At 43.9% G+C, this 26,696-nt stretch overlaps 1 protein-coding gene and 1 non-coding gene across 10 annotated transcripts in view; both read right to left on the reverse strand.

Moving 5' to 3' along the window:
• The window catches only part of MAP7 (microtubule associated protein 7), a 177,436-nt gene extending 151,400 nt beyond the window's left edge, over positions 1-26,036 (reverse strand). For 4 of the 9 annotated variants that reach the window (XM_024996470.2, XM_059889606.1, XM_024996464.2 and 1 more), the window contains exon 1: positions 25,950-26,036. In XM_024996470.2, coding sequence (XP_024852238.1) covers positions 25,950-26,016 — 67 coding nt within the window. In that variant the 5' untranslated portion in view covers positions 26,017-26,036. 9 annotated transcript variants of the gene reach the window in all.
• Positions 4,987-5,059, reverse strand: TRNAG-CCC (transfer RNA glycine (anticodon CCC)). Its single transcript has one exon. It is a non-coding gene; the product is annotated as a tRNA-Gly (tRNA).
• Positions 26,037-26,696: the final 660 nt, after the last annotated feature.

A 26,696-nucleotide genomic window follows, 5' to 3' on the forward strand; every position in this document is an offset into this window, starting at 1 on the left:
CCTTGCTCCTTTGCTATGCTACAGCTCTGAGACACGCTGAGCAAAATGTGATCTCTCGGTGACAGAACAATTTGAACACAAGCTAAAATGTAATCAGAACATAGGAAACAACAAAACTGATCACCGATCAGCTTAATAGCTCATCTGTGTGTAGGAAGGGGGCGTTGCAAGAATGATACTAGAAAACGTAAGCCTTGAAGTCCTGCTTCAAAAATGCACCATGTTGCTGACTAAATGGTGACTGCAGGCCCAGGAGGGTGGCCATGAGACAGCACTAAAGATGATGCAGTACTTGGGATGAAAGAAGTCGGCGAGCTGTTGCTCCATTTCATCCTGATGAAGGGACAGCACAAGAACTGGTCCTCTCCTTTCCATATCCAGCACATTTCAACCTCTATTCAGATGCAGCAGAGTTGCCATCAGAAGTTATAAAACCTCAGGGTCTCCTCCCTGCTCCCCAGCCTTGCCTCCCACAGTCATGTTCGGTGTTTGATTTCCTCCTCTCAGCACTTCAAAATAGAAAAGGAAGTAACAGCTTGACCCTCTGCCCATGGAAATGCTGCACTCTTGGGTCACTCAATCCAACTCATCTCTCTCAAGGAGAAAATCGCCCAATGCACCTACAGAAGGCGGAGAGCTATTCATTTTAACCTTGAGAACTCACATTCCCTCCTCTTGATGAGGACAGTCACTGGTGACTATTTAAGCGAGCAGGTGAAGATTAAAGCTGTCTAGGCCCAGAAAGCACCTTGAGTCAAGTAGGCATCTGATCTGAAACCTACCCAATCTACAAAAATCTGTTCTCCCTTTCAGACACACACAGCCCTACAGAATGTGTAAATATAACCAGCGAACTGTGCTGGCAGGTCACCAGCACTCCACACAGCGTGCCCCAGAGTCCAGTTGATAAGAGTGCTGTAGGGAGTGTGGGAAACGGGGGGCTGGTCTGGCTCTGACCACAGGGTAGGGCTGATGCATACCTTTTGGTCTTCTGGAATGTCCATTCTTCTGCTGCTCATCTTCCTCATTAATGGTGAATAAACCAAGGGGGACTGGCCTTGCATGGGTCTTCTTCAGTCTCTCTTGTCGGAGAGCTGTAGCTGATCCAGGCATACCGCTGCGACTTGTTTTTTAATTATCAGTATACCCAAAGTATATGCTTATATAATTGCAGCTCCCAGGAAGCTGCTAGTTTCTAAGCTGCCGGTTCATTTGAGCACTTGTAATAGATCCCCTATGGGGAAATAGTGTGCAAACAGCTGACAGATACTACCAGCCTCCTGGCAACTGAGGCCCTGCGGTTCCCCCTCACCTAGCAGCGCCCCCTCCCCTTCGAGCCCCCTCCCACTTACTCCTCACAGGCACGTGTGCTGGCTCAAGCTCGCTCACTCACACACCCATACCCACACCCACACCCTCCCACTCTCTCCTTCCAGAAAAGCCCTGCGAAAGGCACGCAGGGGCGAATGCTTCTCTCCACTGCCTAACCTGCTCAGTCAGATCCCAGCTTCTCCTTCCTGCTCGGCACCTTTTCCCAGTCTTCTTCCTGCTACCACAGAGAAAATATTCAGCACTCAGCACAGAAGGGGAAGTAGGAGATGCTGCCGTGAACAGTTGCCCTGACAACCCTGACATATCCTAATCGAGGAGGGCTGGGAGCGGCTCCATCTTCCCGGTGGAGCGGCAGCAGCCAGCCTGCTGGGATGCTGGTCCTGGGAGCTCGCCAGCAGAGGGTTACAGTGCGAGGAGGCGAGGCCGCCCAGCCGCTGGGCAGCTCCCTCTCCCTCGCAGCGGCAGGAGCAGCAGGAGGGGAGGAGAAATGTCATTCTGCTTGCACAGGCAGCAAGGACTCCCTAGTTGAGGAAAGGGGCTCAAGGTGAGACTGCTTTTGCTTCTTTGGGGGACCAGGTTTTCCATCGTAACAATGTTTGTGAGCCCCTGGATGAATGAAGGCTTGACTGGTACCCTCCAGCTCACTTTACACTCAGTAACACATCCCAGTTTCCCTGACACTCTTAAGACCCCAGAGTCTGTTTAAGTGCAGGCCTGGTGGTACCTGTCATGAGGACTAGCCTGACCATGTCCCTGAGACTCTCCACTGAAGACAGGCAGGGGAGAACTCTGCCTGTTCTCACAGAGACCACAATCTGAAATACTGCTTCTGCAGGTCATGCTGAAGGGATACAAATGAGACACTATGATCCTCCAATGGGCAAAAAGCTGCCTTGATTATATCCAGCAAACTCCCCCCAATTCCCACCACTCTGGGCAACTCCTTACCGGCAGGGCTGAGCAATTCCCAACACTTGACCCAATTTTAGCTCTTTTTTGGACTGATTTCTCCAAAGCACACAATCATGTGATTATTGTTTTCTCCTGAAATCATCTCTCTCATTTTATGAGACTCTCCATTTCTAGGCTGCCTAAAATTTATGCTGTGTGCAAGAAAACCTAAATATACAATAAATGATACTAAAAATGTCAAACTCCAAATCTTTTGTTTCTGCCTTTTAATCAAATTCAAGTTGGCTTAGAAAGTCTGTAGCCATCCTCCCGCCCCCAGCCTACTCTCTTACTTTTTTCTCAACCCCTAAACTTACTATGGACTTCCCTGGTGGCTCAGTGGTAAAGAATTCGCCTATCAATGCAGGAGACTCAAGATATACAGGTTTGATCCGTGGGTTGAGAAGATCCCCTGGAGAAGGAAATGGCAACCCACTCCAGTATTCTTGCCTGGGAAAACCCATGGACAGAGGAGTTTGATAGGCTATAGTCCACAGAGTCACAAAAAGAGTCAAACATGGTTTAGCAACTAAACAACAACAAACTCACTTATCTAAGAGGGGACCCAGGGGTACTAAGGTAAGGAAGACATCCTATCTAAATCCTTGACATGGCAGAGTAACTTCAGACAATTCACTACCCTCTTGGTACCTCAGTTTTCTCCATAAAATTGGGTTTATGACACCATTTGTCTCATAGGATTAGGGGCAAGGTTTAAATGATGGCTGGTGCCAGCATAAAAAAGTGCTTAATAAATATCAGCTGCTTTAATTATATTTTATAATACATTTTTATAAGTAGTTCACTTTTGCTTCATGATTATTTAAGGTGTTTTCAACTGTCAACTGCATCTAGGAATACTTTTGCTATTTATTTACTTATAGTGCCCAGCCTCAGAGAAGGCAATGGCACCCCACTCTAGTACTTTTGCCTGGAAAATCCCATGGACAGTGGAGCCTGGTAGGCTGCAGTCCATGGGGTCGATAGAGTTGGACATGACTGAGTGACTTCCCTTTCACTTTTCACTTTCATGCACTGGAGAAGGAAATGGCAACCCACTCCAGTGTTCTTGCCTGGAGAATCCCAGGGACGGGGAAGCCTGGTGGGCTGCCGTCTATGGGGTCGCACAGAGTCGGACACGACTGAAGCGACTAAGCAGCAGCAGCAGCAGCAGCCCAGCCTAGGGCTGGAAATGTACTAAATGGTTAGCAAATGCTGCTGGGAGAAAAACAACAACAGAAAAATCTTCAGAAATCTTTCCCTCCAAAGGCGGGGAGATTTAATTAACACATTTTGATTTGTGGCTTAGAGAAATGTAGGAAGTTTCAGATATGGGGTTTATTTAAAGTCATGTCAACCTGTGACATAGGCATTTGGACGAAAATGAGCTGAATGGGTCTCAGAAAGCATCTGAATCAGCATCATTTTACATTCAAGGAAGCCCAGGCCCATGAAATGAAGTTCCTTGCACAAGTCAAATGTTACTTGGCAGCAAGTCTATGATGAAAATTTAGATTCCCTTCTTCCTACTTCAATCTTCCTTCATTAATCAGATGATTAATAAACACAGGCCAATTATCATACATAAACATACCTGAAATATTTTCAAATCTATTTTAGTTCCTTCTAGAGAATCAGGCCGGTACTTACAAAAGCAACACACATACAAAGTATAGTTGAAACTACCTTTTGGAAGAGAAAATGAATATCAATGTCTTGGGCAAATGACAGATTTCATTCAGAACATATTCCTCACTCAAATATAGCTAACCACTGAGTTTAATACAGTACTACTGAAAGAAGAAAAAGGGATCTTCTTCTCCACCTAGAAGGACAACAAAAAACTTTTACTAAGAGTGGTTTTTGACCTCTGCAGAAGGTGTCCAGTCCATTACTTTCAGGGATGGTCTCAATCATTTTATGGGAGAAACGCAACAGCAAAGCAAATACTATATAGCATTTAAGTTGTCCTGACAAGATACAGATTTCAGGAAGGAGTCCTCCTTGATGTCTGTGGCTGCACTCAAGGTTCCCAGCAGAATGCAGGTCCTGGGGAAGAGAGATCACAGGACAGCCCAGCTTCAACACTCAACCCAGGCAATCAAAAGTCTTCCTCTTCTGTGAACTTCACTGCAATACCCCTCAGTGAGGGAGACGGAATTGTTCCTGCTCTAGCCTGAGGGGTCTCCTGGAAAGTTTCAATTTGTCTCAAAATGTGAAAACCACTAAAATGGCTGTTTTGTTTTGCTTTGTTTTTAAAAGAATACAAGTTACATTTAAAATCATTTTTGGGGGGGCGGGGGGAAATGAGAGCCTACTGAAGGAGGTCAGAGATTGCCACCATCACTCAACTCATAAGGCAGTGTGGTCTCAAGTATAGGAATATAAGAACCCAACAGCTGGCAACATGTTTAACTTCCTGTCTGACACTGTGCCAGGTGCGTTAGATATGTTATCTTGAAAGTCAAAGTGTTAGTTGCTCTTTGGGACCCCATGCACTATAGCCTGCCAGGCTCCTCTGTCCTGGATTCTCCAGGCAAGCATACTGGAGTGGGTTCCCTTCTTCAGGAGATCTTCCTGACCCAGGGGTTGATCTCGGGTCTCCCACATTGCAGACAGATTCTTCACGATCTGAGCCAACAGGGAAGCCTCAAAATATTTATTTAGTTGCACTGGGTCTTAGTTGCGGCATGTGGGCTCTAGTTCCCTGACCAGGGATCGAACCTGGGCTCCCTGCATTGGGAGAGCAGAGTCTTAACCACTGGATCACCAGGGAAGTCCACAAAGTGAAAGTCGCCAGGCTCCTCTGACAATGGGATTGTTCAGGCAAGAATACTGGAGTGAGTTGTCATTCCCTTCTCCAGAGGATATTCCTGAGCCCGGGATCGAGCCTGGGTCCTCTGTATTGCAGGTGGATTCTTTATCATGTGAGCCACCAAGAAAGCCCATGTTATCTTGGTTAGTTACAGCAGCCCTGAGAGAGAGGAGTTGTCACTTGACAGATCAGGAAACAGAGGCTCAGAGAGGTTCGAGTGACACAGCTAGTTAAATCACTGAGTCAGAATTAAACTCAGGCCCATCAGCTCTAAAGCCAAGAAGCTTTTATCCTGCTGCCCTGTGGATCCTGACTCCAAAACCCACCACATCACAGTCACAGCTGTGACCAGTCACAGGAAAGCAAACAGTTCAAGATCAAATAATTATAATAAAGTATTTTTTCCTATCCATGAAGTACACATTTGTTACCTCATTTAAGACATATGAATACATTTGAGATTAGTTTCCTAAATACTCAAACCCAGGATTTTACAGATACAGAGGTTTAAGTTATGCAACTGCAGGACTGCCCTGGCTCAATCCCTGAAGGGGCAGAGCCTGAGGCTATAATCTTTTCCTTTTTACACTCTGATCCAAAATAAAACCAAATGTGAAAAGGGGGAGAGTGGGACCTTAAATTAATATTCCCAGAATTAAAAGGAATACTACTCTGAACTTTACTGTTCTCAGCACTAATTAGCATTTTCAATTCAACATGTCACGACTGTCCTTGCTTGTCGCCTACAGATACAGGAGCTTCATTCAGTTCCCATGGAATGCGGGCACGTAGACTTCCAAGAATCAATCAGGTTTTACAAGTGCTTTGTTTAAACTGTTAAAATAGTAAGTGATGTAGTAACAGAGACTCCGCACAAATGAGACTGCTGCTGCTACTGCAAAATCACTTCAGTTGTGTCCTACTCTAACTGGTGCAAAAGGGTAGATTTTACAACTAGCCTGGCTTTGTACAGAGAAAAAAATATTAGCAGAAAAATCACCAAATGTACTGAAAAATCATAGGTGGAAATGGTACCACTCACTCATCATTGCTATGAACCAAACAGGCCAATAGGCCCTTGAGCAACTGCTGTTTTCACCCCACTCCCACAGTACACAATGAATTTATGTCTGTTTGTCTTTCTACCCTGGCTGCCTGGCTGGCACCAAACCATGAGCACGAAACAGAGTTAAACCTGCTGATCTGCAGGAGAGTTAGCTCATGACTTGGGCCTCGTTGTCGAGATGTTATATAAGAGACTGAACACATGTAGGCACACGCATCCCACACATACCCTTCAGGCTGCTGTTCATATTTATGCTACCCAAGCTTTTGTGACCACAAAACTGGAAAACAGCGATAGTTCCTGAGTGAATCTAAGAATTGCCTCTTGCAAAGAGAAATCTGCTTCATCAGTGAGAAAGCATACCTGGATTTTCCTTTCTGAAAGCCTAGTGAGCTTTACAAAAACGTTATAGAAATGGTAAAGGGGCTGATTTGCACTAATCAAGGACTGTAGCTGAAAACAAAAATCACTACTGCTGGATCACATGACCAGTCACTGGTAAATTACAGTTCTATATCCATATAAGTTACTTTCCAGTGGGTCCCAGAAGTGCCAAAATGCTTTCCCACATTTCTATATTTGCAGAGACTATTAATTCTTCAAAACTCCTAGATTTCAGTAATCTTTTAAATACTTTATGCATCTCCCCAAAGCAAGCTGCAATTTACTGCAAGCAGGAGCTTTAGAAATACATATTGTAATGTAATTTAAAAAATCTTAGCTGGTTTGAAAACGACAAAGCCAGCATAGGTGGATGTGAAATCAAAACAACTCCTAGGGAACAAAAGGTCCCAGATGGTTCTCTGCCATCCCCTTCCTTGAAGTTAAAAGGCTTCCTTACAGTTTCCTAGAATGATGCTACTTCCCGATGGCATATGTGGCCATAAAGGCACAACATTGTGCCATCTTGCAGCATTAGGCTGAGCTGGACAAAGAAATACTGCACAAAGGCAGACTGACTCTATGAAAGGAAAATAAAGTAGGTTTGCTTTGATCTTCCTTACCACCTTTTGTTGAGCTTCCCTGGTGGCTGAGATGGTAAAGCATCTGCCTGCAATGTGGGAGACCAGGGTTCGATCCCTGGGTTAAGAAGATCTCCTGGAGAAGGAAATGGCAACCCACTCCAGTACTCTTGCCTGGAGAATCCCACGGATGGAGGAGCATGGTAGGCTACAGTCCATGGGGCCGCAAAAAGTCAGACACAACTGAGCGAGCTTCACTTCACCACCTTTTGTTAACAGGTTTATAAGAAAAAGGGCTTCCCTTATAGCTCAGTTGGTAAAGAATCCATCTGCAATGCAGGAGACCCTGGTTCGATTCCTGGGTCGGGAAGATCCCCTGGAGAAGGGATAGGCTACCCACTCCACTATTCTGGCCTAGAGAATTCCACGGACTATATAGTCCATGGGGTTGCAAAGAGTGGAACATGACTGAGCAACTTTCACTTACAAGAAAAACAGTGAATACTACCCTAGTAGTTATGTGCCATCAATCAAGGAGTACCAGGTTCCTGCCATGCCTTTTGTAACATTTCTATAAATCTTTGCTGCATGAACATTTCATGGTGCTAGCAAAGTCCACTTTCCCTTGTCTGCTCTGTCATAAACAAATGTAAAACCCTGAGGGATCATTTATCTGATCGTATGGTACAGATACTAAGTTTTCTTTAAAACCTTTCCTAAACATTAGATATCACTAGCTAAGTTGCAAATGTTATAAAACACCACATTAAACTTTAACCCAGTACCATACGCTAGAGAACCTTTAGGCTTTCCTGTTCATTATTCTCAGTGGTAATACTTTATTAATATACATCACATGGGCTTCTGAATTCCTTGACCAAAAGTTAAAATGCTCATGAAAGGTCCTTTCCTTTAATGATGACAGTCTCATGAGTTTAGATAACCAATTTTAGAGATTCAAAATGAGGCAAAGAAATCAATCATTGGATTCAATAGAAGAATGAGACAGATGGCCAGAGCAGTGTTTCTTAAAATCACCTAATCCATCACTGCTCTATGAGCAAATCACATGTTTAATTTTTGAACCACACAATTAGAAAGACAAGAAAACTAAGAAACAGGCTCCTCATTTCTAGGAGTTTTGGTAAAACAAAGATGCAAGATGAGGTGCTCTGGCGGATGACACTGGAGGGCAGGCAGGTGCCAAGTCATATAATTGTTCTCCCAAACAAGGACAGGGGCATCACTGAGGAGTGGTAATGACTAAATGTGTGATTCAGATGGGCCAGTCTGGCAGCTGTGCTTGGATGCGTAGGAAGGAACAAGGAGTGAGACTTAAGAAAACCTTGTCACATAATAACTTTGTCCAAGTGGAGAAGAGGGATCTCAAGCGGTGGCTGGGAGGAGAGAAAGCAAAAGACAGAAATACAAGAATCACTCATTCACTTTTTTTATACAGGCATTCCCCGGCATGTGGAAGACTTATGCATGGGAGTGAGCGTGGATATACCTACAGTCCAAATAAAAGCTGAGATGTAGGCAGTGGGAAGAAAAGGTTAATGTTTTTATGAAAGATGCAGATGAGAACGGAGGGTTTTACATCTGCAGAAAAAACAAAGCTGAGTGATGGTTCGAATCAGGATCAAAATGATCAATGGTTTGAAATAATGGACTATAGCTAAAAAGATGGGTTTAGTTGTGATACATATGAACACCTCTTCTTGTACTAAAAAGGAACAACTGCACAGGTACAAAATGAAGACCTACCCCAGCTTCAGCAGACACAAGGAAGGAAGATCCTCGGACAGCAAGCTTCCTACACTTCACTGTGAGGAGGCAGTGACCATCCTGACCACATCATGTGGCACTGGGTCAGAGGAGCAAGCCTTCTCCATTTCTTGGTCCTCAGATCACATGGTCTGAGCTCGATATTTCAAATGGGATGAGAAATAAGAACCTATTCAGAAAAGAAGCTAAGATTTATAAAGATTCAAGCCTGTAACATAGGAGGATCATTGGAAAAACAGTACATTTACTCTGGAGAAAATAGGACTCTGGAGGAATAAAAAGAATGGATTTAAAGGCGAACTTTCAGTGTAGTTTAAGCACACAGACTGAGGTTGGGTGATTGGAAGTTACCAAATGTAACGATCTGGGCCTTCCATCATCAAGGACACTGGAAGTTACCGAATGTAACAATCCGGGCCTTCATCATAGAGGACAGTCCTGCACAAACACTGATCCCTGGTGATATGTTGGGCTAATGCACGGTACACAGTTGGAGTTTCAGACTCTAGAGTCCCTTCTGATCCCGCCATTCCGTGACCTGACGAAAATGGAAACTCAAGCTACATTCTCAGGGAAAACAGTCAGGCAGAGAGAAGAGCCCAAGAGAGGTTCAAATTACCCTCTTCCTTGCTGTCACTGACTTTCCACACTTAAACTTCACAGGGCTTCACTCTGTAGGCAGCTCTGCAGCTGTATTGCTTTACTCATTCAACTGATGCCCCCCAGAGGTTTCAGACTTAAAGCTAAATAATGCAAACAATGGAAGCCTCCCTCAGTGGGTGTGCAGATAGCAGAGGCCCGTGCTATGATTCCAGCACCTGCAGCTCGCAGACCTCCCTCTTCTCTCACCCACCCACAACTTACTGAAAGCTACTGGGTGAAAAACTCTGGGGAAGGGGGCGTAAAGGTGAATAAGACGCACAAGTTTGCCTTTCACGACACAATTTATTACGGATGGCTCACTGTGGCTGTGCGACTTGAGAGATGACATCTAAAGGTTTGTGAGTGAAAAGGCAATAAATATAAGCCAATTTAGTTTATTACTTTATGGACATTTTAAGGTGAAAGACAGTCCTATGTCTTTAGGCCAGTGAAGAACAGAACAGCTCAAGAACAATGTGTTTCAGACTCTGAAACCTACCCCGCCAATCCTTACCCTCTGCTGCTCTTCCCAATTCTCCTAACACAAAAACTGACATCAATTGGGATTTTTTTTTTCCAATTTGGGAAGGTTTAATATCCTCTTTTAACCTTAAGATTAAAATTTTCTCTCAAAAGGTAATTTAAGTGTTTTGCATAATTTTAGAGGTAAACCCTTGGTTTTCTTTCTGTGGGTCGACATATCAGTCAGGGTTCAGTTCCGTGTCTTTGGAGAAAAATATAATATGTAAAATACATATGCTAAGTCACTTCAGTCGTGTCCGACTCTTTGCGAACCTATGGACTGTAGTGCACCAGGCTTCTCTGTCCATGGGATTTCCCAAGCAAGAATACTGGAGTGTGTTGCCATTTCCTTCTCCAAAATATATATAAAGAGATTTATTTTAAGGAAAAATAGCTGCTGCAGTTGTGGAGGCTGGCAAGTCCAAAACTGTAGGGAAGGCCAGCAGGCTGAAACTCAAGCATGACCTGTATGTTACAGCCTTGAGGCAAAATTCTTCCTTCTCTGGAAAACCTCAGTTTTCACTCTGATTGCCTTCAATGATTGGATCAGACTGTCTAGATTATCGAGGGTAAGCTTCTTGATAAAGGAGGAGATATTTAAAGTCAATTGACTGTAAATGTTAATCATATCTGCAAAATACCTTCACAGCAACACCTACTCCAATGTTTGACCAAACTGGGCCCTGTAGCCTAGTCAGGTGACACATAAAGTTAACCATCTCAGTCAGTGACCCCGAGAAGAAGACCCTATTCCCACGCTGAAATAAAGCATGTCAGAGGTCTACCTGTCAATGATCATAACCTTCATTGAATAGGCTGGATACTATCTACTCAAATCATTTCCTGTATTGCAATGCTCTATGAAAATAGTATTCATAAACTGGACACCTCAGAATAAATCCCCCTGTATTTTCACTGATGATTTTTTACCGAGACTCCAATACAGGTTGGCTTCGAAGCATCAAATAAATCCTTTTTTATCATTATAAGAACAAAACAGCCTGGTTGTATAAAAATTAAATGGTCTATAAAGTATAGATATGAAACTTAAAGAAATCCTTCCTACTGTTTCAATTAGAGGAAACTATGGCAGAAAGTGAAGAGGAACTAAAAAGCCTCTTGATGAAAGTGAAAGAGAAGAGTGAAAAAGTTGGTTTAAAGCTCAACATTCAGAAAACGAAGATCATGGCATCTGGCCCATCAGTTCATGGCAAATAGATGGGGAAACAGTGGAAACAGTGTCAGACTTTGTTTTTTGGGGCTCCAAAATCACTGCAGATGGTGACTGCAGCCATGAAATTAAAAGACACTTACTCCTTGGAAGGAAAGTTATGACCAACCTACATAGCATATTCAAAAGCAGAGACATTACTTTGCCAACAAAGGTCTGTCTAGTCAAGGCTATGGTTTTTCCAGTGGTCATGTATGGATGTAAGAGTTGGACTGTGAAGAAAGCTGAGCGCCAAAGGATTGATGCTTTTGAATCATGGTGTTGGAGAAGACTTGAGAGTCCCCTGGACTGCAAGGAGATCCAAACAGCCCATTCTGAAGGAGATCAGCCCTGGGTGTTCTTTGGAAGGAATGATGCTGAAGCTGAAACTCCAATACTTTGGCCACCTCATGCGAAGAGTTGACTCATTGGAAAAGACTCTGATGCTGGGAGGGATTGGGGGCAGAAGGAGAAGGGGACGGCAGAGGATGAGATGGCTGGATGGCATCACCAACTCGATGGATGTGAGTTTGAGTGAACTCTGGGAGTTGGTGATGGACAGGGAGGCCTGGCATGCTGCAATTCATAGGGTCACAAAAAGTCGGACACAACTGAGCGATTGAACTGAGGTGAATGGCATGTAGATATATATGGAAGGAGAGATAGTGAAATAAAACACATTTTTCATGAGAAGATAGTGTGCACGAAGATTTAAGGTACTAAACTTTACATAGTTATTGATTTATTTGTTAACTAGAGCCAACTCTGAGCAAAGATGAATTATACAATTCTCTGGCACAGTTCTGAAATCAACCTAGTGGAAGGAAGGGACTAACAAATGCTAAAGTATAAAGTGCTGGTGGGCAAGTTTGAGGTTTGGTCATTTTTATTCAGTTGAAGGCTCCCAGTGAAAGGATTAGCAGATCCATTGTAACTGTGTGCAACCAACCAGAAGCCTAAACCTAAATTATACAGGTACAGACTTCCCTGGTGATCTAGTGGTTAAGACTTCACCTTCCAATGCAGGGGGTACAGGTTCAATCTCTGGTCAGGGAGCAAAGATTCCACATGCCTCAGGGCCAAAAAACCCAAACATTAAAAAAAAAAAAAAAGCAATATTATAATAAACTCAATAAAGCCTTTAAAAATGGTCCAAATCTTTAAAAGTAAATAAATTATACAGGTAAGAGAGAAGTATACTTGGGTTAAATAGCCAGCCCAGAAGCTTTCAAAATTTGCAAGTGCTAAATAAAAAATGTCCCTAATGCATCAAAGTGTGTGCTAGTCACTGAGTTGTGAAATGTCCCTAGTGCATCTAAGTGTGTGTTAGTCACTGAGTCATGTCCAACTCTTTGTGACCTTGTGGACTGTAGCCTGCCAAGAATTCCTCTGTCCATGGGATTCTCCAAGCAAGAATACTGGAGTGGGTTGCCATTTCCTGCTCCAGGGGATTTCCTGACCCAGGGATAGAAACCGGGTCTCCTATATTGCAGGTGGATTCTTTACCATTTGAGCCACCAGGGAAACTCAATGCATCAATAATCACTTAAAAAAAAAAAAGATATGAAGTACTTCCATGTAGATATTACTAGCAACCCAGTTTGTTTTTTGATAAACACAGTTTCTTTTTGTCTTGCCTAACTTAGGGCCATCAAGTTTTCAGGGGGCTCTTACATAGAAATAAACAACATCTCAGAAGGATGGATGAGTTGATAAGGACACTCAAGGCACCCCAAAACCTCATCTCTAAAACCTTTTACCTTACACATCCATGTTCTAAGCCCTCATTTTAAAATTCATGTACACTTCAGACAGGCTACTGAGGAAGGATTACAATGCCAAATGAGACTTGGCAAACTTCCTAAAATATCACAAACACACCATTTTGCCTTTTTATCATAAGGCAAAATAGCTACTCTTCCATTGTTAAAGGTACTAAAATTTTGGCTGTATTAAAAAAAAAGGCTGTTACAAATACATGCAATAGTGCAGAAAGGAATCAACCTCATAATAAAAATCTCTTCTCCCTCTCAAATTTTTTTCTTGCTGGAGATAGTATTACCTGGCTCCACAGGCACAGAAGAAGAGACTCACCCTGAACCCCTGAAACAAGAGGCACCCATGTCTCCCTAAAGCACAAAGCCAGGCTGCATCCAGTTCAGTATAAAAAGACTTTGTCCTTGCTTTCTGTTTACAAACCAAAAGAGGGTGGTTTACATAACCAAAGCTGTTTGCTTTAAAAATAACTGCAACACTGAAAATTGTTCCATGAATTGTTTTTAGGTAGGTACATCAGTAACAGAAAACCATGTGCTCTAGACAAGAAAAACCCATCATACACCTCAGAGCAGTGTGAACTCAACTTCACAGGTGTCCAAGAGCCATACACCGAGTCCTATTTCTGAACCAGCAGCCAGATTTAGAATAGCCCTTTTCTCTTCCCTCCTGACATTCTATGCTCCTCCTCTTCCAAAACCTTCTTGAATGACTCCTTTATCACCTTCACAATGACATGAGGTTCTAATCATGTGTATGGTTTAGACTTGTGTTGTACAAATTGGTGGATGATGGGGACTCTTTTTTTTTCCCTCCATGCTCAGGGTAGCAGGCAAATGTAAATAAACAAGATGACATTCTCAAAGCTGACTACTTCAAATACAGTTGGACTACCAAGAAATTCAACTAGAAATGCCAAACTAGTGTTCTTTCCCATGAGGCTTCATTGGATTGAAGACTACGACATTTGTCCTCTCATAGGTCTCCTTAGCTCCATCTCCCTTTTCTCTATTTTCATGCTTTCTTTCTGCTGCTGCTGCTGCGTCGCTTCAGTCGTGTCCAACTCTGTGCGACCCAACAGACGGCAGCCCACCAGGCTTCCCCGTCCCTGGGATTCTCCAGGCAAGAACACTGGAGTGGGTTGCCATTTCCTTCTCCAGTGCATGAACGTGAAAAGTGAAAGGGAAGTCGCTCAGTCGTGTCCGACTCTATCGACCCCATGGACTGCAGCCCACCAGGCTCCTCCGTCCATGGGATTTTCCAGGCAAAAGTACTGGAGTGCAGTGCCATTGCCTTCTCCGGCTTTCTTTCTATTGTACAGCTATTTCTTCAACTTGTATTTTACTTTCTGATTCTCAGCCTGGGGCTTAACACAAAGTCTCTGGACAAGGCATGTGGATGCATCTTGCTATATACCAACAAGAGCATCTTCACAGAGATGGTAGATGGTAGGAAGCCACTGTTGCAAGATAAATTAATGGGTTTGTTCTAGTGTTAAGCATATTATATAATAATGTCATTTTCAATATTAATTTTTTTCACTGAAGAATGATACAAATTTTAAGAAAGGATGGCAAAAAGCATATTTGTTCAATTAGCACAGTATCTACTGTATATATAAACACAATCTGAAGTCATCTAAACCCAGGACCCCCTGAAGGAAGTAACATTTTAAGATTTACTAAGTTCAAGATATAAAAGTCTAAATTGCAAGGTGAAGGAGATAGTGTTTTCTTAGGGAAAATGTCTCTGCACGTGTGCATATCTCACTTTCTCAAAGACACACACTCACATACACAACCAGAATTGGCCTTGTAAATGGAGCCTCTGTAACTTAAGAAAGTCTCTTATAAAATTCAATAGGAAACTGACAAATAAGACAGCTTACTGATATTTTCTCTTTCGTGTCTGTACTTTGAAGAAACCCAAACTTTCTAATGGAAGTTAGCAGAAGGCAAGCTGTATATGCTTCCTCTATTTTCCTCGTAGCGAAAGTCCCTTAGTCGTGTCTGACTCTTTACAACCAATGGAGTATTCAGTCCATGGACTTCACCAGGCTGGAATACTAGAATGGGTAGTTGTTCCCTTCTCTAGATGATCTTCCCAACCCAGGGATTGAATCCAGGTCTCCCACATTGTAGGCGGATTCTTTACCATCTGAGCTACCAAGGAAGCCCAAGAATACTGGAGTGGGTAAGGCTATCCCTTCTCCAAAGGATCTTCCCAACCTAGGAATCAAACTGGGGTCTGCTGCATTGCAGGTGGATTCTTTACCAGCTAAGACATTCAATGAAGTGACAGTGACTTCTTAAGGATATACAAACCAGGCAAGTCCATCTTTGTGGTTTGAAAAGAATGGAAGTCCACCTTTCATGTAAAGTACAATAATCCTATAGCAATCACACTTTAAGAACATTTAGAACTATAATATGTTAATAAAAACACATTTGAATACCATACAAAGGAAACAAAAATAAGCCAAGATGGGCTGGCATGGCTGTCTGACTCAATTACAACACAGTCCATGAGTCTCACAGGCCAGTGTGTCACAGTCTTCTGCTGGGAGGTTGTGTGCGACACTGTGACAGGTGAGGAGCACCCATGTGCTTTGATGACGCTTCCCATACCTGGGACAAGCCAATGGCCCTGTGACCACAGCTGCTGTTAAGCCTGAATCAGCACTATATTTGAATCTCTTATTATGGAGACTTCACAATTAGAAAATTTGCTTAAGGGAGAGCATGCCAGGGTCCACAGTGTCACAGTGATGCAGTACTAATCCTTAATAGTCATGACCACAGTAATTATAACACTTCATGCCTTTGCTGTGTCAGACACTGATCTACATGTTTGACGTGCATTAACTCATTTAATCCTCACTCTATGAAGCTGTTACCAATTTCTCTGTTTTAAAAAGGAAGAAACAGAGGAATGATCAAATAACTTATCCAATATCTCTCAGCTTGTCGGGGTGGGGAGTAGAGCTGAGATTGCAACCCAGGCAGCCAGACCCCAGAGTCCTAGCATAAAGTAATTTGTTGTTGTTTAGTCACTAAATCATGTCCAATTCTTTTGCAATCCCATGGACTGCAGACCACCAGGCTCCTTTCTCCATGAGATTTTCCAGGCAAGAATACTGGAGTGGGTAGTTATTTCCTTCTCCAGGGGATCTTCTCAACCCAGGGATCGAACCTGTCTCTCATATATTGGCAGGCAGATTCTTTACCACTGAGCCACCTGGGAAGCCCCAGCACAAAGTAATAGTTTAGCATCGTCCCTAAATAATTAGGCAGTCAATTCTGAGAGTAAGACTATATGTCTCTCCATGTGCTCAGTTTCAGTATAATCTTGAAGAAAAACAACAACAAAAAAGATCCTCTTCTACAGGGATCATTGCCATTGCATCACCCCTACTGTCCTTTCTGTTTTGGCCTTGTATTTTACAGTTTAGCAGGCACCAGCTGCAAGGAGCAGAAAAGAGGAGACCAGTTCTGCCAACGGAGTAGGCACCCACTCCAGTGCACTTGCCTGGAAAATCCCATGGACGGAGGAGCCTGGTGGGCTGCAGTCCATGAGGTCACAAAGAGTCAGACACAGCTGAGCGACTTCACTTTCACTTTTCACTTTCATGCATTGGAGAAGGAAATGGCAACCCACTCCAGTGTTCTTGCCTGGAGAATCCCAGGGACAGGGGAGCCTGGTGGGCTGCCGTCTATGGGGTCACACAGAGTCGGACACGACTGAAGCGACTTAGCAGCAGCAGTTCTGCCAAAGGCAAGCCCTCTCGGAAAGGGCTTCCAATCACAATGGATGGCACCACAGAGCCTTGCAAGCACACACAACTGCAACTCAGAACTGTCTCTAGAGGTTCTGACACAACAAAATCAGAGACAGTCATGTGAGGTGAGGTTCAAAGCCATAGATGTGAATAATACTATTGAGAAAAATTGCAAAATGAAAAGAGCAGAGCTTTCCAGACCAAGCCTTTGGTAAAATATCATGGAATGAGGAGAAAGAAGAGGTGAAGGAAAGATCAGCCCAGAGGGCACTGGCATCAGGTCAGGTATGAGACGGAAGGGGAGAGCATCAAGGCTAAGGTCATCCTGGTGCCAGTTATTTACAGACGGAAGAAACAAGGGCTGGTCTCCCGCCAGGCACCTGGTGATTAGAGTTCACGGGTCACCATGGAGATCTCTGGGACAATTGTCTACAAAAAGAACCCTTTAGTTATCTACCCGAAACTGAACTTTATTTTGAGGAGGAGGAGGAGGAAGGCAGTGTAGCAACTGAGCAAAGTAGACAAAAAGAAAGCTAATTACTTAACATTGTGTCTACCTGAACATATTCAGATAATAAAGTGCATAAGTATGTCCCAGAATATGTGTGTACATATACTTGGCTATTCAAGTGGACTCATACCCATATTTACTTCTCTTTCCTTAGAAAGAAAATGACTGGGCTAAAATAAGAGAGTAAGCTCAATAGTTGGAGGGCAGTAGCTGTTACAATTTTCCAGGTGGTTTTCATAAGACACACTCAACACCTCCAAATTAAACCTAAGGTCAACTGGAAGAGCATTAAGTAGAAATGGATCTAAAGTAGTTATGAATCTTGATTGCACACTGGAACCACCTGGGGAATTTTTCTTTAAATACTGCCACCTGCCTCCTACCCCTAGAGAGTCTCAGATAATTGTCTAGGGTGCAGCATGGGTACCGAGTATTTAAAAGGTCCCCAGGTGATAGCCAACTGAGACTACCCAAGGTGAGTGAGAACCAATGATCTGAACCAACGATGTTCCAGCACATGACCTCAATAAATGGTTCAACAACATGACCTTGTGGCAAGGACGGAGCTATATTTAAATAAACCCAGCAGGGCCATGGGGTGTACTACCTTAGAGCATCTACTGTGAAAATAATCCAACCCAGCAGGAATGACGGAAGCAGGCAACCAGGCCCTGTTTGGTATGTCTGCCGCACTAAAGAGGTCAGGAGCTTCTGGGAAACAGAGGCCTGCCTGGATTAAAACCTTGAAAAGGAGTCAGGTGTTTTCACTACAGCCGATTACTATGCACATTACTGTCCACCCAAACAGGCCTTGTGTTGGGTTGTAGGAACACTAAAAGAAAGGGGGTTCCTTCTAGAATTGCACCTTGGAATTTCAACTTTTCCTAAACTATAACAATGGTGTCAGGGATACAGGTTGTACACGTGGAAAGCTATGCCATAGTAAAAGATATTTCTGTGTACCACAAAGCCAGTTCTAAAAAGGAGACTTTTAGAGCATTAAAAAAGTCACAGTAGAAAGTAAGACATCCCAAATCTCAATACTCTAAACTGAAATATCACAGTTTTACTAAATACGCTTGCAAAGCCCAGTTCATAGATACCAAATGCATTTCACTTAGCTTCCTTTCTGCTTCATTTTGCATACCCACATTCATCTGCAGCAACATGGAAGCAACTAGAGATGATCACACAAAGTGAGGTAAGTCAAAAAGAGACAAATAACAGTTGTGGAGTTTACAATATGCCACAAATGAACCTATCTGCAAAATAGAAATAGACTCACAGACAGTACAGACTTGTGGCTGCAAAGGGGCGGGGGGGTGGGGAGGATGAACTGGGAGTTTGGGGTTAGTAGATGCAAACTATTACCTATAGAATGGAATGGATAGACGACAAGGTCTACTATATGGCACAGGGAACGACATTCAATATTCTGGGATAAACCATAATGGGAAGTATAAAAAACAATGTATACATGTGTATAATTGAGTCACTTTGCTGTACAGTAGAAATTAGAACACTGTAAATCAACTATACATCATTAAAAATTTTTTAAACTTGTTTTTCTAGAAAAGAATAGGCCTGAACACCATACACATTTAGCTTATAGAACCATAGACCATGCTCAGTGATTAAAGGTCCAAAGACATTATCAAGACTTTTGACAAAGCTCTACAAGTACACTTCATAACTGAGAACTGATACTGAGTTGGCCAATATAAATTCTGCCAACAAAGAAACAAGTTATAGTAATACTTCCAACTTTCTTACTGAAAAAAAAAAAAAAGAGGAAAAAAAGTTCCAAATTCTGGAAAGCCATATTTCAAGGGATTGGAAGACAGACCCTAAGCAGGAGAACTTGGACTAGCATGGGATGTGCTGTATGACAACACTCCTGTTCATCATCAACTTCAGCATGGAAACTCCACAAGAAATAAATACTATGGAAAAAAAGAAGCCAATGACATTTGAGCCAAATAAATCCTCATTACACCCTGGGCTCTGGGAGCACCTCCACGGGTTTTCCTGGTTCAAGTGAACATCATGCAGTATCCCGAAGGGCACCAATTTACTTTGAGGTGTACATTGCTTTACTCAAAGAACTTGGTGCAATGTCTAAAAACCAAAACTAAATGTAACAAGTATTGACAAGGATGCAGAGCAAGTAAGACTCATATACACTGCTTGTAGAAATGCAAGACTGCACAGCCACTACGGAGAAAAGTTCATCAGTTTCTTATAAACATGTAGGTACCTGTGAGTCAGCAATTCCACTCCCAGGTATTTCCCTTAGATAAATAAGAAAACCTTGTACCTAAGTGTTTGCAGCAACATTTATACCACCAAAGCCCGGAAATATCCAATGTTTCTGATACCCCCAACACAGTTGAATCTCAAATGCATTATGTTAAGTGAAAAAAATTCAGACTCAGAAGTCTATGTGTAGGATGCCACTTTTATGACATTCTGGAAGAGGCAAAACTAGGATGGTGAGCAGATCAGTGGTTGCCAGGCATTAAGGATAGGACAGCTGGATCACAGAGGAGCCACAAGAGGGAATTTTCTGGGGTGAGAGAACTCTTCTGGATCATTACGATAGAGGTAGTTACATGACTATACATTCGACAAAACTCAATGAATCACACACACCCCCAAAACAATAAGCTGTGTGCATATTCAAAAGTTTTAATAAGAAAAATTTCAAGGATTTTACACTTTTTCTTTTCACCAGTGTATTTTATGGAGAGTCTTTTAAATTGGCTATCTTTACTTTTCAACTGCTAGTCTATTAATCACATAATCTGCTACGTCCCCCACTCTGAAATGCCCCAACTCTGGGGGTGATCAGTGACTACCCAGTAACAGCACCAAGTGCTCTCTTTTCTCTTCAGTGTCTGAATCCTTGACCAGCTCATCCCTCTCCCTTGGCTGGTTCAGCACTGCTCAGTTATGCTTCTCCTACTTTCTGGTTTTCCACCTCCTGTCCTTGAAGTGTCGTCTCACCACCTTTCAGTTTTCCTTGCAGAACCCTCCTCATTTTCAAGGTCTCCATTCCATTCCCCTTATGGAATGAATCTGCCCAGAGTCCCAACCTTCATTTTCTCCTTATTCCCACCCTTCTAGGTGTCCATTAAACATTTTACTTGCATCTCTCCCTTGCAGCTCAAACCTCTGTGTTTAAAGCAGAGGTTTGTCTAGTTCTCCCACCAAAACCTGGTCCTCCTCATGACTATATTCCTGCCGCCCTTAAACAAATGAACCCAACTCAAACTTGGAGTATAACCTTAAATGTCAATGTTTTACCTGCATCCTTGGACACATGCCTCTATAGAATCTTGAATTAAATCATTCTCTTCCCACTTTCACTGCCATGCCATAGTGCCAGCCCAGCGCCTGCCCAGGAGGTTCCTTCAGGAACTTCAAAGCTGGTCTGTACATCACCGCATGCGTTCTTCTTAAGTGCCTCCCCTACTCTACAACACTACTTCAAAATGAGGATCACGTGGGTAGAATACCAATTCCCCTCCTGATCGCCAGAGATTTGGCTGATCTGACTGACTACATGTATGTTCTCATAAACTCCCTCCTCCCCTTGCCCCTGATACCCTTCCCAAAGCAGCAAAATTCAATCAAGGGAATGGCTTTCCTTGATGAAGGGACCGTAGACTTCCAAAATGCACAGCTGAGCACTTGCGCCAGATCTTGCTAATGAAGCTTTCAAGATCCACAGATAGAGAATTATCTAATTTATCACACTTTATCAAGATATGTTATCCTTAGGAGTCATCAACAGTTTCTCATTGCCTGCAGAATCATGTACTAACCTCTGAGCTTGATCACTCAACAATACGGCCTCAACGTGCCTTCATTCCTAATCCGTCTTCTAGATTCTTTCACGCTGAACTTCACACGACTCAATAGGACCCAAATTTTGCTTTTTTCCACATCTGCACCTTTATTTTTCTCTCCTCCCTTCATTCAACTTTATATGCCATTTACCTATTTTAAAAGTTTAAGTTAATTACTATACCCAGTACATCCTCCCTGATGAAAGGCCACAGCTTAGAAGTAATTCTTTCTTCACTGAACTCCTCATAACCCTGTAATTATTTGCTTGTGGGTTTTGTTTTTCTTTTGTAATCTAAGGATCATGTCTTTATCAACCTTTCAGTCACTATTATGTTTTTGAGAAGGTACATATTTCTTGCTTAAATTATTCTAAACCTTAATATTTTCAATTCATATTAATAGACTTGAGTTAAAAAAAAAAAATAGCCCCAGGGACTTCCCTGGTGGCTCAATGGATAAGAATCCACCTGCCAATGCAGGGGACATGAGTTCGATCCCTGGTCCGGGAAGATCCCACATGCCACGGAGCAACTAAACTTGTGTGCCACGACTACTGAAGCCTGCATGTTCTAGGGTCCGCAAGTCGCAACTACTGAAGCCCATGCAGCCTAGAGCCTGTGCTCCACAAGAGAAGCCACCTCAGTGAGAAGCCTGTGGCACCACAGCTAGACAGTGGCCTACATGCAACAGTGCAGACTCAATACAGCCAAAAAAACCCTTTCAAATGATTATTTTTCATGCCCCAGGAGATGAAGATGTTAGAATTCTTTTTTACAGCACATGCCAATGTAAATTAGTGATTCACACACATGCCTAACTAACGCATCAATTAAATGCAGGCTCCTGAGCCTAAAGGCCTAGTCTAATAATACTTCCCTTCTGCTTAGCAAGATGTATAACTATATTAACTAAAATATAACACGGGAAAAGTTATCTATTCACCCGAATGAGGCATTACTAGCTCTAGGATGTGAATTTCAAAATGGATGAGTTTAATGCCATCTGAACCCCACCTAACAATTTTTATTTGCAGACCCTGAAATGTAAGATCTCAAATACCACTTTATAATTTGGAAAAAACACAGTGAAGAGTCATGAACAAGATCACACAAAAGGTCAATGTTTTTCCACAGCGCTGCCTGCTAACGAGAGAAAAAGCCCAATTCCAGGTTCTAAGTGATTTCCCCCAAAGGAGTGTCAACAGATTTCACAGGTCATCGGTATTAACTTATCCCCAGTGTATGAAAGTGTGCTCTCACGGATTAGTCAAGAGCAGCTCTAGATTTGGTTTTAATTAAATAGGCTTTTTTTAAGGAAGTTATTAAATTGACAAATTAGCTCTGCACACTCACTTTCACAGTTCTTGAGCACTAGTATAAAATTAAATACACAAAGCCTGGGCAGAGGCAATTTCGTGAATTTCAATCTGTTACACAAAATAACCTGAATAGACTTGATATCCTCTAGTGGTGAAACTGAAAACTTGTTTCCAAGTCAATTATTTTGCTCAGTTCTTGCCTACGATTGGTTATGGCAACACAAGTGGAAAGAATGGTTCGTTTTAAAGAAAAAATAAAAAATTCATCATAAAGAATGTGACTTGACTACTTTTGAGTAGAAAATAAATATATGCTGACAGAAATACAGTTCTGAATGCTGAAAGAAATATGATTTTTATATTCTAATTTTCAATATTCTTTAAAAAGTCTCATTTTATAGATGGTATACTGCCAATTTCAACCCATCTTTGATACACACACACACACACACACACACACACACACACACATAATAATGAACACATTACAGGTGTTACTTTTATAATCACCTGAGATTCTAATCTAAATTGCCCTAAAGTTGGACCACAGTCTTTTCAGGGACAGAAAAACTAAGACATTTAAGAATGGGCTCTACCTCCTAATAACCTAACGTGCTGTACGTGCTCAAGTCACTCAGTCATGTCCAAATCTTTGCGACCCGATGGACTGTAGCCTGCCAGGCTCCTCTGTCCGTGGAATTCTTCAGGCAAGAATTCTGGAGTGGGTTGCCATGCCCTCCTCCAGAGGATCTTCCCAACCCAGGAGTCAAACCCAGGTCTCCTGCATTGCAGGTGGATTCCTCACCATCGGAGCCACCAGGGAAGCCCAATAACCTAATAACCTGATCTAAAAGGGAATAAAATGAATCCTTCAACAAATGTTGCCCTTTAAGGTGGCAATGTTCTCCTCTTGATGGTAATAAAAGACAGAAATTCCCACCCCATCCCCCAAAACCTACCTCAATATAATCCTGTAATTATTAAAAAAAAAAAAAACTTGCAGCATTTGTATGTTAATATTAAATACATCCACAAGAAGAAAAGTACTACACTGAAGTTTGATATTCAGGTATAGGTCACATATTTTAAATATATGAAAAACTTCCTAAGTTGTTACAATCCTCAAACAACTGCCACCCAGATTTAAATATATTTTTTTCACCTTTATTCTTTCTTTGGCACCTAATCACAAAGGTATTCTGACCATGAAAAGCCATAACAGTAATCCAGGGGTAGAAAAATAGGAAAAAGATGTGAGCCAGAAATAAGCTTAGTTAAACTATGGTGGTTTAGTCACTAAGTCATGTCCAACACTTGTGATCCCATGAACCGTAGGCTGTCAGGCTCCTCTGTCCATGGGATTCTCCAGGCAAGAATATTGGAGTGGGTAGCCATTTCCTTCTCTGGGGGGATCTTCCCAGCCCAGGGATCAAACCCTGGTCTCCTGCATTGCAGGCAGATTCTTTATCAACTGCTGCTGCTGCCAAGTCACTTCAGTTGTGTCTGACTCTGTGCGACCCCACAGACAGCAGCCCACCAGGCTCCCCTGTCCCTGGGATTCTCCAGGCAAGAATACTGGAGTGGGTTGCCATTTCCTTCTCCATCTTTATCAACTAAACTACAGTTATTCAAAAGACTATATATAAAACTTGTCCTTTGGAAACTGAAGTTTCCAGGAAGAGATGTGAAAGAATTGTTTTCTATGAAGGAGATGGTTAAATTGCCCTTTTCATAAAGAAAATAGTTCACTGACAGCCACATGGTTGATTTGTATGTTAATTGTTAGAAGCATGACCAGTTCCTTGGTAAACATGCCTGAGCACTGAATAAAACTAGTTTGTAATTCACTAACATCTGAAAATCTTGTTCATGTGCAAATTCTAGGAAATGCTTATTTATTATTTTTAGCATAAAACGTGTGTATTAACTCACTGGAACAATTTTGCTTCAGAAGCAGTTTTTTTGTTGTTGTTGCTGTTGTTTTTTCCTTTGTGCAGATTAGGCACCAAACCGTTTATATTCTTAATGAGGATACTGCCCTCCTGCTGCACTAACCCTCAGAACCCAGTTTATCAAGTTCCCTAAAGCATTTACAAAGGCACGTCCTCTTAGCCACCCCTTCCCCACCCCAAACCAAAATAATGACCTGCCAATCTTTCAAATACAGTAAGACAAAATAAATCACCCTTCAGGAAGTAGCGTGACTTCAAAGTAAACAAGTTCAAGATTCCTTGTCTTAATCTCAGGTATTAAGTCTTCAGACTTTAGGTGCCCCGACTCTACGTAGCTGAAAAGATTCATTTGCAAATACGGTTACAGCTTTCCCGGACCTGTCGTATTAATAGAAGCACACCTTCTAAGTCAATACCTCTCTTTTGAGGGCGGAGGGAGTCTCAAATTTAGGTGACAATTGTTTCCGATTATGTGTAAGCAGAAAACTCAACTTAGTTGGGGAGCCTGCAATTGGCACGGCTTTTTTAAAATAAGAATCTGCCTCATCGCCCCCAAGTGTAGGAAGGTACCAGAAACAGTTTACTGGCCAAGAATAGAAGAGGGGACTAGAAAAGAGAGGTGGATCTGCAAGAAGAAATGATCTCGAGGGGCGGGAATCGAGGGGGGCGGGGGAGACTTAATGCTCTCGGGGATGTGAGCTCCTGCCCCCAACCGCGGCTTGGAAGTGGAGGGAGGGGGGTTCCTCTGTACCGCTTTCGGAGGGGCCGAGACGATGTTCCCACCTATGGTTGGTGCACTGACTGAAAACATGAACTGTTGAGGATCCTTTCAAGTTAGCAAATCTCTGAGACCCCCACCACCACCCACAGGCCTCCACCATCCCGAAAGCAGCCCCCTGCTTCCCAACCCCCCGATCTCAGTCTTCTCGTGACCAACGTCGTAACTGCGGACCCCAGGACAATCGCTCCGGAGCGCTGGGCTGCGTCCGCCGTGTCGGGCGACCCCGGCACCCGGCGCGCCAGTTAAAGCGAGAAGGTTTGCGCAGAAAAGGATAATCCTGCGAGCCGCACCTGGACAAGGATTTTCCGGCTGCTGGTTTGGTTGGGGGAACAGGATTTCCCCATTCAACCGAATTAGACCCTGACTGGCAGGTGGGAGAGGAGGACCGGCGTCTCCCTATTTCCTCCTCCAGCCCGCGCTCCCTGGCGCGCTTCCACCTGTTGGGGGAAGTCGAGCTGGAGCGCGAGAGGTGCGGCCCTGGCTGCGGCCGGGCGCCAGCGAACTTGGGCGCCGGGGCCGCGCGATCGACGCGCGGCGGCGGAGGGCGGAGAGCCAGCGCGCTCCGAGCCGGCCGTTCCGGGCCGCGGCCGGGCGGGGGAGGGGAGCGCCGGCCCCACGCGAGCCCCGCAGCCCCGCTGGCCGCCCTCCCGCCCGCGCCCGCCCGACCCCCACCTGCCCCCGCAGCTCAGTCACCTGTTTCGCTCTGCGCGACGCCATCGCCGCCCGTGTGGCTGTCGCCGCCCGCTCCCAGGTCCGCCATGGTGCTCCGATGACGCGCCCGGAGAGCCGCTCCGCCCTCTTCCTCGGCTTGGCTCCCGCCGGCCCCCCGCCTCCCGGCCCGCGGCCCAGACAGGTGAGCGCCGTCAGGGAAGGGCGGAGGAAGGAGGGAGCGAGCGCTCGCTAGCCCGCGGCGGCCTGCACCCGGCGCGCCCCCTCGTGGGCAGGTACGGCGTGGCAGCCGCTCCGGCTGACGCGGCTGGGTTTCCGCAACCAGAGCAGTGGGCGGAGTCAGGCAACCTGGGCTGCGAGCTTCTGGTCCCGGCTGCCCGGCTCCTCGAGGTCTGCAGGGGGTTCGGGGACACTTGGTGGCGCTAGGAACTGGGACGCTCTGAGGATCCGTCGAAATGAGGCGAGAGCATCCGGAAGGCTCTATCCCTCTCTGAGCTCCGAGGCAGCCTGATCAATGTTAGACTCGCCAGGGCTGGGGTTCATGGTGACAGCCGCCGAAGACTATCATGCCACGTGGAAAGCCGGACTACACGGGCTGGATTCGACTCAGCGGCCTAGTCTTCATCTGCGTTTTAGCACATAACTGCCGACGACCTGTCTTTTCACCAGGCTTCTGTATCTGATGTTCCCTAGGGCACACAACTTTGTGCCCAATGATGTAGCTTTTCTTATTCTTGACTTCCGATTAGCAGCTTACCTTGTGACTCGTGG

Source organism: Bos taurus, chromosome 9, assembly GCF_002263795.3.
Source record: "Bos taurus isolate L1 Dominette 01449 registration number 42190680 breed Hereford chromosome 9, ARS-UCD2.0, whole genome shotgun sequence".
NCBI classification, from domain to species: domain Eukaryota; kingdom Metazoa; phylum Chordata; class Mammalia; order Artiodactyla; family Bovidae; genus Bos; species Bos taurus.